A 13,297-nucleotide genomic window follows, 5' to 3' on the forward strand; every position below is an offset into this window, starting at 1 on the left:
GTTTGCATTGAAGTCATTTTCTTTTATTTTCCGTTTCTTTTCTTTAATCTTCTTTCCTTTCGAGCTGAGGGTCTTTATAGCCTGTTTGCCTCACAAAAGTAGAGGTAAGGTCTGTGTACATCCTATCCTTTCCAGACTCACTTGTACGATTATACTGGGTATGTTGTTGTTGTAAAATAAGTAAAAACTGAAAAAGACAAATTATATAGTGTTTAAGTAAAAATAAAAAAAATAAAAAAGAGGATTTGTTTGCGCTAAGTGTATGTATCAAATCATTTAATACATGACATATGTCTTTTAAGTAAAATTTTGACTTAGCACAACTAATTATGGAATATTACACTACAAGAAAAATGGCCATTAGCGAAGGGAAAAATGGTCCCTAAAAGCCTAGTTCTGGTCCCTAATGGTCAATAGCGACCAGAAAAATCTGGTCGCCACCCGTCGCTATAGGCTCCGCCGCTAAAGGTCAATTACGACAAGATTAAATGACTGGTCGCTAAACACGTTTAGCGACCAGTGATTTACTGGTCTCAAAAAATATTTCAGCGAACAGATTTCTTGTCCTTAAAGTGATTTCAGCATCAAATATATGAGCTGGCTATACTCATTTACGACCAGAAAATCTGGTCGCTGGAAGTGTATGAAGGACCGAACACATGATTTTATGATCCTCTGTCACACTTCATTACAAACTATCATACAATTTGTGATACAATCTAACATTTATAAACAACGTCATAAGAAAGTACCATTCTTTCATTCATACTTCTGTTATTAATTAGAAAAAGCAAATAAAGTAGCCTATTAGTCATTGCATTATTACACAAAACCCCAGCCAAATATAAGTATGTGTGTGTGTGTATATATATATATATATATATATATTCCTAAATAGCATAAGATTCAGGCTAACACTCCTAGCAAAATGATAATTGACTCGTAAGAAAGTCTTCAAAATTTGCATCTTCACTTTATAGACTCAAGTCTTCAGAACCTGTAAACAAAATTAAGAAAATCTCTTAATAGAAACTACCAATATCGACTTTAAAAATTGGTCGAATAATTGTTAAACATCGTCATTGCATATACCAAAACACGTTCTGAACTAGTAACAATATAGCCAATCATAGCAAAAAGGATTTAGAAAATGACCATATTTAGTTAATACTCTCTTTTGATGTAGCTAGTTAAACAAGAGTACAAAGTTAAAAGTAAGTTATAATTACACCAGCAACAATAGTTACTAAGTCAGTGGTAGATTAGTTTAAAGAAATTGTAAGGAAAGGCATGGATTAAGAATATAATGCATTTCTAACTTTATCCAATGTTTCCGCTGCATTCTTTTCCTTTTCATCACAATCAATTGACCCCTTTGTTATACAAACAGAAATTTTATGGATGAGTGACGTGTGAGCATAAAAAAACCCGATACACAATGCTTTTTAGGATTCCCCCAAACTAAACTTTAATCTAAAATGATGTTAGCTGAATCTATGCATAATACCAGTTCTCCATTATGCATAAAGATCTATAGATCTTGAATTCACAGACTAAATAGAATGAAATAAGTTCACACATTGACTAGTAACAAAGCTAAAGGGTAAATATAAGCTAAAGAACAAATTACAACGCTCAGAATATATGCTTGATTGCTTACTATTACTAGTTAGACTTGCTTCTAACTGAGATTGTTATTTCCTACTACTTTTAGCTAATTATTGGTTTTCCCTCTTAGCATAGGATGATAATAAATTTCATAAGGAATAATAATATACTAAGAAAATTAGTTACTTTACGTGGATCTATTAGCTAAAACATAAATTTTAGCTTTAACACAATTTGTCGGGGGAAAGACTAGAAATAACAGAGTTCACCAAGAAACAAAGTGGAATTTTAACACGGAGAAGGTACACTTGAACATAAAGTTTTACTACCCGTTCAATTGGTTTAACCAAAACCACATGGCTAGACTATTGAGCTCAAGTATTTAAAGAAATGTTCTAAGTAACCAAAGGTGTCTTCTATATATGAAAGTGTAGCTTCAGATTAAATGAGCATATCTCCATAACCAAACCAGAAGTCTAGAATCGGATTGTAAAGTCAAATCTCTTTAGAAAATTATAAAGATCGGATTGTATCTAAAAGATAACATATTGGATAGAAAACTCTGGATACTGTATCTTTCTTCTCCTTTAAAGAATTCCATTTTCATATATAGTCCAATTACACATTTCAAGATTATAGGAAAAACTAAACCTGTTAACGTTATAACCAAACTATTTTGAGAGCTAGACATCAAGCAAATTACATAAATAAGAGCTGAAAACAAAGGGCATTACACAATCTAATGAAACCTCCAATTATTCTTCATTTATGTCTCCACTCAAATAAAAATAATTGTTGTCTATGGCTAACATCATCTTTAACCTAGAACTGAAATGGTTATACGCGTTAAGAAGCATTTATTTGAAAATATTAAAGTAAAGTCACAACAGAGCAAAAAGAAAAACATATAAAAGAGTTGGTAAAAGAAACTTAAAATGAATATAGCCTTAGGGGAAAAAGGACATATGAAAAGAAACTGATAAGATGCGACCTCTATGAAAAATAGAAAGAGATGGCAGTTCAACAGAGATGCTAGAATAATAGGTCGTCCATACGTTAAAACTAAATTAAGATGATAAAGAAAAGAGAAGTTACCATGGTCTCTAGTTTGTGTTGATCATATGCAGCATATACTTCTTCAATATATTCCCTAAAACCTGCAGTGCACCAGTATCTTCTTGCCAAACATGAGAAGAAAAAAAACCTATGCTTACCAGGGTGAAGAAGAAAAGAAAAGGAGTTAAGTTTAGCTGAACAAGTTTAGACATTGTAAATACTTGTGCTACTGGATGAAGAAGAAAAAAGAAAGAGTCAAGTTGAGCCTTATCCCAACAAAGAGACGATTGAAACTTTTTATTCCTGGTTGTATTAAAACTGCAAAGGTATACAAGTAAATGATACTACGGGAAATACATTAGAATGAGGAGAAATTTCTATGAGTAGGAAATTACCCAGCTGCTGAACCTGTTAAACATCTAAAACATGTTTAAAGTGACCCCGGGAGGAGGATAAAAGTAGATGGATGCATAGTAACAGGGCTGATTCTGCAGTGGCTAGCTACCACGAAAAGTGCAGAAAGTATTATTTTAGAGCCCAGGCACTAAGAAAGGGAAATTAAATAGATATCACAACGCATCATATGGTTGAATGCACATTAAGCAGGCACAACCTGTATTCAGATCTTCTTCATATATATTACACTAAGTGAAAGAAGAGATCTTCACCTTGACACCATGTACATATAATAAAGGAACAAGGTTTCAAATCGTATCCATATTATATCGTGTGCAGTTTAGCTGATTATTTCCTTTTTATTGACAAACACTATAGTAATGGAAATGATAGGCTGCTATAATAGCAAGAAGGGTCGGATATAAGATAGCATCAAAAATAGGAAGAAACAAATTGCAACTGGAAAAAAAATGAGCAATACACTCTGAAGCAATAATATGACCAGATGAATAAGAGAAAGAATAAGAACATTATATTTTAGGAAGGACTAAAACTAATATTTAGATCACACGTGCTATATCTGTTCAAGATAATGAACCAACCTGGAATTCCTGCAGCAAGAAAAATGAGGCTGATAGTAAGAACAAACATAGCATAACAATCTAAACCTAATTTTGTGTAGGCGACTTTTCATTATTTGTGATCACAAACTTGAACCTCGTATTTAACATAGAAATTTTACAACATTCAAGAAACCTACATATTAAATCATCCCAGCATAACATTAATAGTTCCATAACTCTTCATAAAGTAGCTCTATCTATATGCTTTATTCCAAACCTTTAAAATACTGAAGGTTCCAAACTTAAAATCACAAGGAACCTATTGGGCGTCATAGTTCGGACCTTAATAATGAAAAGCTAAATAGCTAACTAGAGCGAGAACTATTTTCTACTGAAAATTGTGAGATAAATGGTTATCTAACCAATGACCGAAGGCAGGTGAACTCTTCACACTTGCTATCAATTATGATGACAACTTAGAGAACAGATCCAAAACTACACTTGTGTGAACACGTCCTACTTTCAATGTCAGGTACTCACTACAAAGGATGTAAATCTCTTAAATACATAAGTTAGAGTCAACCAATAAACATACAGTGAGAAATGAAATGAACTCTGTGAATTACACATAGATTTTCCATACACACCAGCTCCAATGATAGACGCAATAGTTTCCTGGCCATAAATTTTGTGCTTCGGGACAACAAAATCCAAAAATATTGAATACAATCATTTATTTGGAGGCATTATTAGCAGTTATTTGATTACCAAAATGACCTGGCGGGTCATTTCATTACATCATCTACCACAGATAACGACACAAAGATTAAAATGACTCAATGTTTAGAAAACTACTTATTGGGTATTTTTTTATGCAAGAGGCATGATTCAGATAACATGTGAGCTTAAAAATAAGGCATTATATTTGTGAAGTCAATAGCACAAGGGTAATGTGTATAGCTCCAATAGTTTTTCACTGACAATTTCATAGAATTTAAACACCACATGAGAAACTCCTAACATAGTTGAAATAATGTTGCAATTTGACAGACAGTATTTAAGTAGTCTTTTGAAAAGAAAATGCGACATTCTTCTTTTATTTTTTTCTTTATAGTCCATGTCCTGCAGAATCATATTCAGCCCTTGGTTTGATATAATTCAGCTAATATAGGTGGATGATTCCTGCAAGTATACCATACGCGAGACATTTTGTAAGTGTAGAAACCAACAACTGAACAGATTGCAATCCCAACGATAATCTCTTATACCCAACAAAGTTCAGTAAAAATAGGATATTTAAGTAAAATTGCACTATTAGTATCATCAATTGATGGGTTTAAACAAGATCCCATACCAAGAAAAAATAGATCCTACAAATTCTCAACTTTCGCAAATCATATAGCGTAAATTTTATAGCATAAACTTATCATTCTTGAATTTGTCACCACATAAGTAAGGATTATCTCAGAATTTGAAGAATAACTGGAAGGTAAAACCTTAACGCTTGCTCATGTTAGCTAAAGAAAGAGTTCAAATACATATCTACGAAACGAGAGAGCTCTAAAATAAACACTCTAAATAAGAAAAAATAGGTAAAGCATTCATCTGTTGAAAAATGAAGAGAAAATAGCTAAAGAAGCACCCAAAATCGTAAACAGCATCCAACAACAAATTGAAGAGAAAGCCCACATTCATAAAAAATCCCACAAATAGAGAGAAGAAACAAAGAATGCACAAAAGATCTCACTGAAACGACATTAGAATAAGGAAATCAGAAATGCCAATCTCTGAAATTTCTCCATATCCAACAACGCCGCTGCCACATACCCATCGTTTCTTAAATTATCCTCCTCAACGCCGCCGCAGTTAACCATCATTGAAGACGATGATGATTCGACATTTATTATTCCACCTCCTCAACCACCTAGATCTCTGATGCCATTTTATTTTCTTAAATTGAAATTGGAATTTCCAAATCAATATGGAGTTAGTATAAATTTGACTATCGAATTTGACTTATTATATGAATAGAATTTTTGAATGTGTGAACGCATGGGGATTATAGGGTTTTGCTGGGAAGGAAGGAGTGGGTTGACTCAGTATTTTTGAGGAAACAACAAAATAACCAGTAGCAAGAGTAAATAATTACCTGAGAGTTGAAATTTTAGGTATTTTTGATGAACAAGATTTTGGATCTATCCCCAAAATGATGAAGGAGAATAGGAGATATATGAACGGCCCAATTTTTTTGTGTTTAACTTTAGGTGTTTTATTTTTTTTATATAAATAAGTGGCGCATTTTGTCCCCGCTCAAGTATTACTACTAGGACCAGATATGCATATCTTTAGGGACTAGAAGTAGTATCTTCGCCAACTATTGGGGAATTATAGACTAGAAAAAATTCTCATCCCTATACCTATACTTTTTAGGACCGGATTTATAACCCGTCGTTAATTGTTGGTCGCAGATAAGCCTTTTTCTTGTAGTGTTATGTATTCTTCCTAAAGTATCACTTTATTACGACAATTCATTTAGGATTTATATAATTTGATGCATAGATCAGTACAAAACTTTTTTTTTTGGCTAAGATAGATATCTAATCCATGAAAATTGACCAATAAGTTATAGTTGAGACCAGATTAGATTGCCACATTGGAGGACAACACAACTGAAAATGGTCCATATCTAGCTAACTAGCTAGAGAGGAACCATTTTCTACGTTGTACATGGTTAAATTGATGCAAACTACAAAGCTACTATTCCTGCAAGCAATAAAGCTAAAATAGAAGCAATACTAAAAAGACAAAAGCTGATCCTAGATCTAGTTGTGAAGAGGGAAAAAAGATATATCCATAAGCAAAATTCCCTCTGTCCCTTTCATCCCATTAGGTGGAGCTTCCACATTTGTTGCAAGTAATTCCTTTCAATTCTTCAAAGCTCTTGAGAGTATCTTCACTCGCGAATTTGTTAGAAATTAAAATAATTTTCTCCTCTTCATCACCTTTTTTCTCCGTCACCACCATTTTATTTTTATTTGGGGATGCACTCTTAATTTCAAGTGTAGGAATAGTTGAGTTAATGGGAGAAACACTTGAACAGCGTTGAGAGCGATTGGAGGAGGATGGACTAAAGTTTGCTCTAGGCACAATATTTATGCCTTTGGGAAGCTTATTTTTGGCACCGCCGGTGCGGCACTCAGTGAGACAGCTACGGTCGTTAGTGAGCGGGGGAGGATGGTTATGTTCACCGGAATAGGCCACAACAAAAAGATTTTCAGCCTTTGGGCTTTTCTCAATGTGTTTCTTCGCTCTGCAGCTTTTTGAGGTGCTACACCTGTAGTAGTTCCTGTCGTGTCACACACAGAATAGGCATCACAACATTTTATTAGGTTACGAAAATTGATGAGAAAGGAATGGAACTTTCTATGACATGAAAAACATGTTGAACCGAACAAACCTCGGGAATGGAGAAGTTTTTATTGGCTTTTGACCGTACTTCCGCCATGCCCATGTATCATCCAGGAGTTCCTCTTGCCTCAATTCATAGATAATTTTTATCAGCTGATTTTTCCTGTGATGATACGGTGACTCATTTAATCTTAAAAATTTATTTCACGTAAAATGAGACAGATCTGATGGAATACTACCTTCTACGAGTCTGGATCAAACTAGTTCTACTGGGCATGGTTAAAGTAGGATGAAGTAAAGCTCGCTCCACTAGTTGTTGCTGCCGATTAATCAATTGTTGCGTTGTTACTGTTGGCGCATGTTGTTCTGCTGGTGGTGGAGGAGGAAGAATTATTGGTTGGCTAATTAATTGAATGGGTAGGGGGTTTGTAGGGTGAATGATCGAAGAAGATTGATCATTTGGTTTTTGCCGCTGAGCGACTGGAAAATTCCTAGAAAACATTTCAACTGAGCCTTTGAAAGATATATCATCACAGTTATCATCTAAAAGTCCATCAAAAAGCTTCCAATCATCATCATTTTCAAAAGGCATTGACTCTATTCCTATACTAGGAACTATAACATTGTTAGGTCTATTAATGTTGCAGCTTCTTACTACCGCGCCTAGATCCCAATTGTTGTCATCCATTTCAGCTCTATATCAAAATGTATCTAGTTAGTAGTTTAAAAAATAGGGTATGGTAGGGGTTAAAAGCTTAAGAAATTAAAAAAAAAAAAAATATGTATTGTGAGATAGGGAAGTGGGGGAAAAAGGGGCTCAAAGACTAAAGAGGGCGCTGACTTTCGGAGAACATTAGCATATAAAAATGGAGGAAGAAAACTTATGTAAAAGGGGTTTGAGTGGGTAGGGACTTAAAAACCAAACAAGATATGAAGAAAACTCAATAGGATTTGCTTATTATATGTGAGAACTCAAAGGGGGAACCCACTCACCCTCGCACATTAACATTCACTTAGCATTTAATGCACATCAAATGTTTTTTTCCTCTTCTAGGGTGAGTGGTTTTAGCATTTATATGAACAGATAAACAGAACACTCAAATAGTGAAACAGAGGTCCCTAAGAAAAGAAAAATTGTAATTTCAATATATTTTTTTATGTCCTTTGACTTTGTTACAATCAACAATTTTTTTTTTTTTTGTGGGACGAATAGTTATAATCAACAATTTTTTGTGGAAGATATGTTGGGTGCACCACCGATCATAGCATATAAGAAGATGTCACAAACTCTGATGAAGCAGGAGAATATGCCACAACAGCTTCAGAAATTTAGATGTTGTAACATGTTTGGAAAAGGGGATTTTTTTTTTTTTTTTGTGGCAATATAAGTGAGCTTTGAAGTGTGATCCATCTAGTCTAGTGAGAAAAGATTAGAAGAACTGAACCGGAGTTAATAAAACTTAAGCAGCAAAACCTCCCAATTACCAGCTCCATATTATAAAATATCTCGAGTACTGCCAAATGTTTTGATATTTTGAAAAATATGGGCAAGTTATGACTTTGTAAGTTGTATGTGTGTTGGTAAAAAATCAGATTGTAGTATGTAATGCTTGTCTAACTATTATGTCATTAGAATTAAATATATAGATAGCGCAGATTTAATTGAGATTTGGGACCATTGGAACTTAGACGACTTTTTATCAGTGCACACATGAATTTTTCATTAACCTAAATTACCCCCTAAAACATTGAATTTTGATAGCTCGATCCCCCCGGACACTAGTGTAGCAAAGAGTGTGAATACACTCTCTTTTAGCCAAATGAAAAGAAGATTTAGCTAAATTAATGAACTTCAAAATAAGAGAAAAAACTGTGTATTTTTCATGTAATGACTATTTATTTCAATTTTGTTGTTCTTTTCCATGTCATATTTGTAAAAATATTTGATTGGAATTTCATTATGTTTAGCCAAAATATTAGAGTTTCAATTGTGTATATATTTTAAAAAGTTTCTTATTCATATGCAATAATTATTTATTCTAATTGTGTATTTTTTTCTTCCTTGCCAAACAATAACTTATTAGAATGTCATTATCTTTAGCCAAATAATAAAGTTGTAGCCACTAATAACAGTGTTGCAATTTTTTTTTAATACATATTTGGCTTCATGGTCGAAATATATAATTGATGGACATGAAAAGGTAATAAAATAAATTATTCTAAAAAGTCATATGGACCAAAAAAAAATCCGCGTGGTAGCGCGTATGTCACACTTTCATAGATTGAAATTGTCTTTGGGGTCGGAAATAGTGAAATGTCTTATTCAGGAGGGTAATTAGGCCAATTTAAAAATCAAATACACATTGAATAAAGATTATCAAGTTCAGGGAATCTGATCAAATATTGGGATAATGTGTGATAAAATCAGAGAATTGCCAACTTGTGAAGGCCTTGCAAACTCATCACAAGCCTTTCACGGCCGTTGAATACTGATTTCAATATTTTTACTGCCTAATGCAATTTCTTTAAAAGAAGAAAAAAGTAATTCCTATGTAAAAGAAACGGTTGTCACGAGATAAACATAACATAAACACAAGAAGGAACAAGCAAGCAATTGTGAAACAATTTAGATTGATAGCCTTAATTATATATAACTAATGTAGGAAAAGACGTATTAGAAGAACACCTTAACAAATTGTTTGTTACACAGACTAGTTACACAAAAATTATAGTATAGAGATTGTTATTTGAACACCTTAACAGAACAATTATTTGCATCACAAACTAATTTTACACATATTACATTGTAGAGATTATTATATGGTGCATACGGGATAATAAGGCAATGACTATTTTATTGGTGAATAGCCATGTGGGATTGTGAGATGAATTTTGAACATATATTTATATTATAAGGAGTGTCTACTTAAAAAATATATTTGTTTTTAGATACTTTTATCTACGTAATTGTTGTGAAAGTTGTCATATTATTAGTAATACAAAGATGCATTTAATAATAAGTCATGTAATGTTGCATTAGTTATGCAAAGTTTAATATTAAGAATAAAAATTTGTAGTAATTAAGTACATATAGATTGCATTTTTTAGTAATAAAAATCTCTATGTTGTATATAACTAAACGTTTTATTAGTGAAACTTAAAGCCCGAACTAATCTTTTCTTTTACGACCAATAAAATGACCCTAAAACAAGCACTAGAATCCTAGCAACATTAAAACAGAACAATTCAATTAATACAACTCGATAAACACTCCTAATACAAGATTGTAGACAAGAACTATAACACATAAATTTTATGAAACAAATTCTAAATTTTACGAAACAAACTCTTCAATCTTCTTCATTGTGTCATGTCGCACTTTTGTAATCAGTTCTCTCAAAGATAGTTTTGCTCAATATTCTGATTTTCTCTCTTTGTGAGTGCGTAAATCTTCTTCAAGGAATGACTCGGATATATGTAGCACTAGGTTTGCATCAAGTCGGCTGAACTCAATCCCTATATGGTAAGACCCATTACGAGATTTAGGGTTTGAGCTGATTTGGGATTCTTGCATTCACACAGCTTTAGAGTCCTTGTAGGAGTCTGAAGTATCTTGATAATTATGGCTAAAATAGTAGGACTTTGAGCTGGAACATGTTTTTGGATCTGGTTCAACCACCTATCTCATCTATCTCTGAATCACCTCAGTGTCTAAGATGGAACATGTCCATAGACCTGTTTCAACCAACATCATCTTGCTTCTGCATCTTTTTCTTTCACTTATCTTGCAACTGACTCTGATATGGAATATGTCTACAGACCTAATTGTCACGACCCAAACTGAAGGGCTTGAACGGACACCCGATGACCTACCCAACCGAGCGCCAACGTACTTTACTATTCCTTTTCACTGTTAAACTTGTCTTAAGCCGATAAGGCTATATTAACATGCATCCATAAAAAGGAACATAAAGCTTAACTCGTGAAAGCACTTCTAAAAGATGTACACATATATACAGGCTGATAGGGCCTTTCTATAAACCAACTACATCATAAGGCCCACAAGGCCGTTGCAACCATAACTGTACATAGGAAACTGTCTGCAAAGCCTCTAAGAAGAAACATGACCTCTAAGAAGCCACAACCAATTCAATATACATGATATAACAACTATACTACTTGGTTTTCCTCATTCATAAACATGGATGATATCAACCACAATAATCAATTAACATGATCCAAATCATCTTTCACAATTTCCAGCCAAATCATAATCCAGGAACAACACCAAGCAGTCCACAACACTTACAACAAATTTCATATGATTTCTAACTTTTACTTCACAGCTTCTTCATCCAACAAGTTGATTGAAGCCCAAAAAAACTCAACTACATGAAGAAAGGATGAAATATTACCTTAACAAGCATGAACAGTCCCAACTCTAGATTACTTCACCATGAAGGAAGTTCCAATCTTCAATACAAGAAGAGCAACTCAACTCCAACAATTTCCCTTAGCTTCTTGAGGTATTTATCACTTTGATTCACCTTAGCTTTGCTCGAACTTGAGGTGAGAACTTGAAGAGAGAGTTTAGGGGTGTAAAGGAACTGAAAATAATTGAGAATGACTTAAAATGGGACTCCACCGTCTAATATGGGAAGTGGAAATTTTCTATCGCCTTGAAGATGCCATATGCGGCCTCATCTGCTAGGGCAGTTCCAAAACAGAAATTTTTCTTGGCTTTTTCTTCCATCTGTGCACCAATATGTGGAGCAGATCCATTTTTCGATGCATAAGGCTTCTTTTACACTATCGCACTTCGTCGAAACGCATTCTCTTTGATTCGCTTAACCTTTAACCCTTTCGATAAATATACTAAACATGGTTTTAAACTCTCCTACACCTAGAATGAACATGTCTAGTCTCTTGTAACCTCGAAGATAGTCTAGCTTCCTAAGTCTATGTCGATAACTCCCTGCGAAACTCAATGTACTAAAGTACGAGGTGTAACATCGTTCTCCCTTTAGAAACATTCATCCTCGAATGTTTAACTTCAAGGTATACATGAACTTGACAGAGTCCCCCTTGAAATCATACCACTATCAACCTGCCACATAGCCAAAACACAACACAATGCCACACAAGGCTATAACAATCAATGTCGATAACTCCCTGCGAAACTCAATGTACTAAAGTACGAGGTGTAACATCCTTCTCCCTTTAGAAACATTCATCCTAGAATGTTTAACTTCAAGGTATACATGAACTTGACAGAGTCCCCCTTGAAATCATACCACTATCAACCTGCCACATAGCCAAAACACAACACAATGCCACACAAAGCTATAACAATCAATAGCAACAATGGCCTCACATGACCACCGAAAAGGAACTATCAACATGGTGCTTACCTCGCGTCAAATAGATCTATATCAACCAATGCGATGATTTCCCAGTCTGAAAATCGGAGACAGGTAAGGATGTCTAAAATTCACACCTTCTTTGGCATTCCATGTTACTTCCTCAACGTTTAGTCTTTTTCTCCAGTATCTTCACTGAAGCTGCATCCTTGGTCATCCCTTAATGAACCTGATGATCTAAACTTTCCCTTCCTTATTAAATCTCATAATTCTCCTAAAATCTCGTTACCAATTATCTGCCTACGCCTTCCGGTGGCTTTGAGCAGCTAGTTACTCCACTTGGATAAGCTTAACCTTCTTTTTATCACCAAATCAGGCCATAATAACTCTAATTCACTTACATCAAATCACCCTAAATATTCCATGCATGATTCCGACCTTTTCCTTTATCCTTACCATTCATTCTTAAGGGAGTATGCTGTCATCATCGTCCGCCCTCTCCTGGGGCTCTCTTTTGCCCCCACTTGATTTTCTCGATCAAGTCTCAGACAACTACGAATCTGGTGCCACTGAATCCCACACTAGAAACAACCTCCAGTATTCATACGACATAATCCGGCATATGCCGGACCATAATAGCTGCAATGAGGTCTCGTTTGAAGCGAATCACTCAGACTCAGGGATTCTGATGCTCGCAACCCCTCATGGCCCTATCTAAGAGCCCTGATCCGATAGCAACTGTAGGGGTAGCCTATCCTGCTGCTCATAACTGTGTGGCCTGCTGTCTCTCGGGGATCCTCTGTAATCATCTACTGCTCTATCCCTATTGGCGGGTCTACCTTCCTCATCTAGGTCATGTTCCGTGATAATCGGCGAGCCCTGGTTAATTGACTCCCAAAACCGTGG

At 34.6% G+C, this 13,297-nt stretch overlaps 1 protein-coding gene and 1 long non-coding RNA gene across 3 annotated transcripts; both read right to left on the bottom strand.

Moving 5' to 3' along the window:
* Positions 1-738: 738 nt before the first annotated feature.
* Positions 739-6,131, bottom strand: LOC132603812 (uncharacterized). 2 transcript variants are annotated; one of them, XR_009568539.1, is made up of 3 exons: positions 2,704-5,990; positions 2,343-2,436; positions 739-997 (listed from the first exon to the last, which is right to left on the bottom strand). It is a non-coding gene; the product is annotated as an uncharacterized LOC132603812 (long non-coding RNA). The 2 variants fall into 2 exon arrangements; XR_009568538.1 differs by lacking the exon at positions 2,343-2,436 and having other exon boundaries at positions 2,704-6,131.
* Positions 6,132-6,811: 680 nt separating this feature from the next.
* On the bottom strand, positions 6,812-7,902 carry LOC132603811 (probable WRKY transcription factor 27). The gene is made up of 2 exons (XM_060317061.1): positions 7,271-7,902; positions 6,812-7,194 (listed from the first exon to the last, which is right to left on the bottom strand). The coding sequence occupies exons 1-2, from the start codon at positions 7,717-7,719 to the stop codon at positions 7,047-7,049; spliced, it is 597 nt and encodes a 198-aa protein (XP_060173044.1). The 5' UTR covers positions 7,720-7,902; the 3' UTR covers positions 6,812-7,046.
* Positions 7,903-13,297: the final 5,395 nt, after the last annotated feature.

The sequence above is a fragment of the Lycium barbarum genome, chromosome 7 (genome assembly GCF_019175385.1).
Source record: "Lycium barbarum isolate Lr01 chromosome 7, ASM1917538v2, whole genome shotgun sequence".
In the NCBI taxonomy this organism is placed as follows: Eukaryota; Viridiplantae; Streptophyta; class Magnoliopsida; order Solanales; family Solanaceae; genus Lycium; species Lycium barbarum.

Bases quoted from the DNA above. Each gene is read 5' to 3' on its own strand.
- LOC132603811 (XM_060317061.1), bottom strand. From the start codon at position 7,719: ATGGATGACAACAATTGGGATCTAGGCGCGGTAGTAAGAAGCTGCAAC. The intron at 7,195-7,270 runs GTAGTATTCCAT...GTATCATCACAG, and splicing joins TTGATCCAGACTCGTAGAAG to GAAAAATCAGCTGATAAAAA.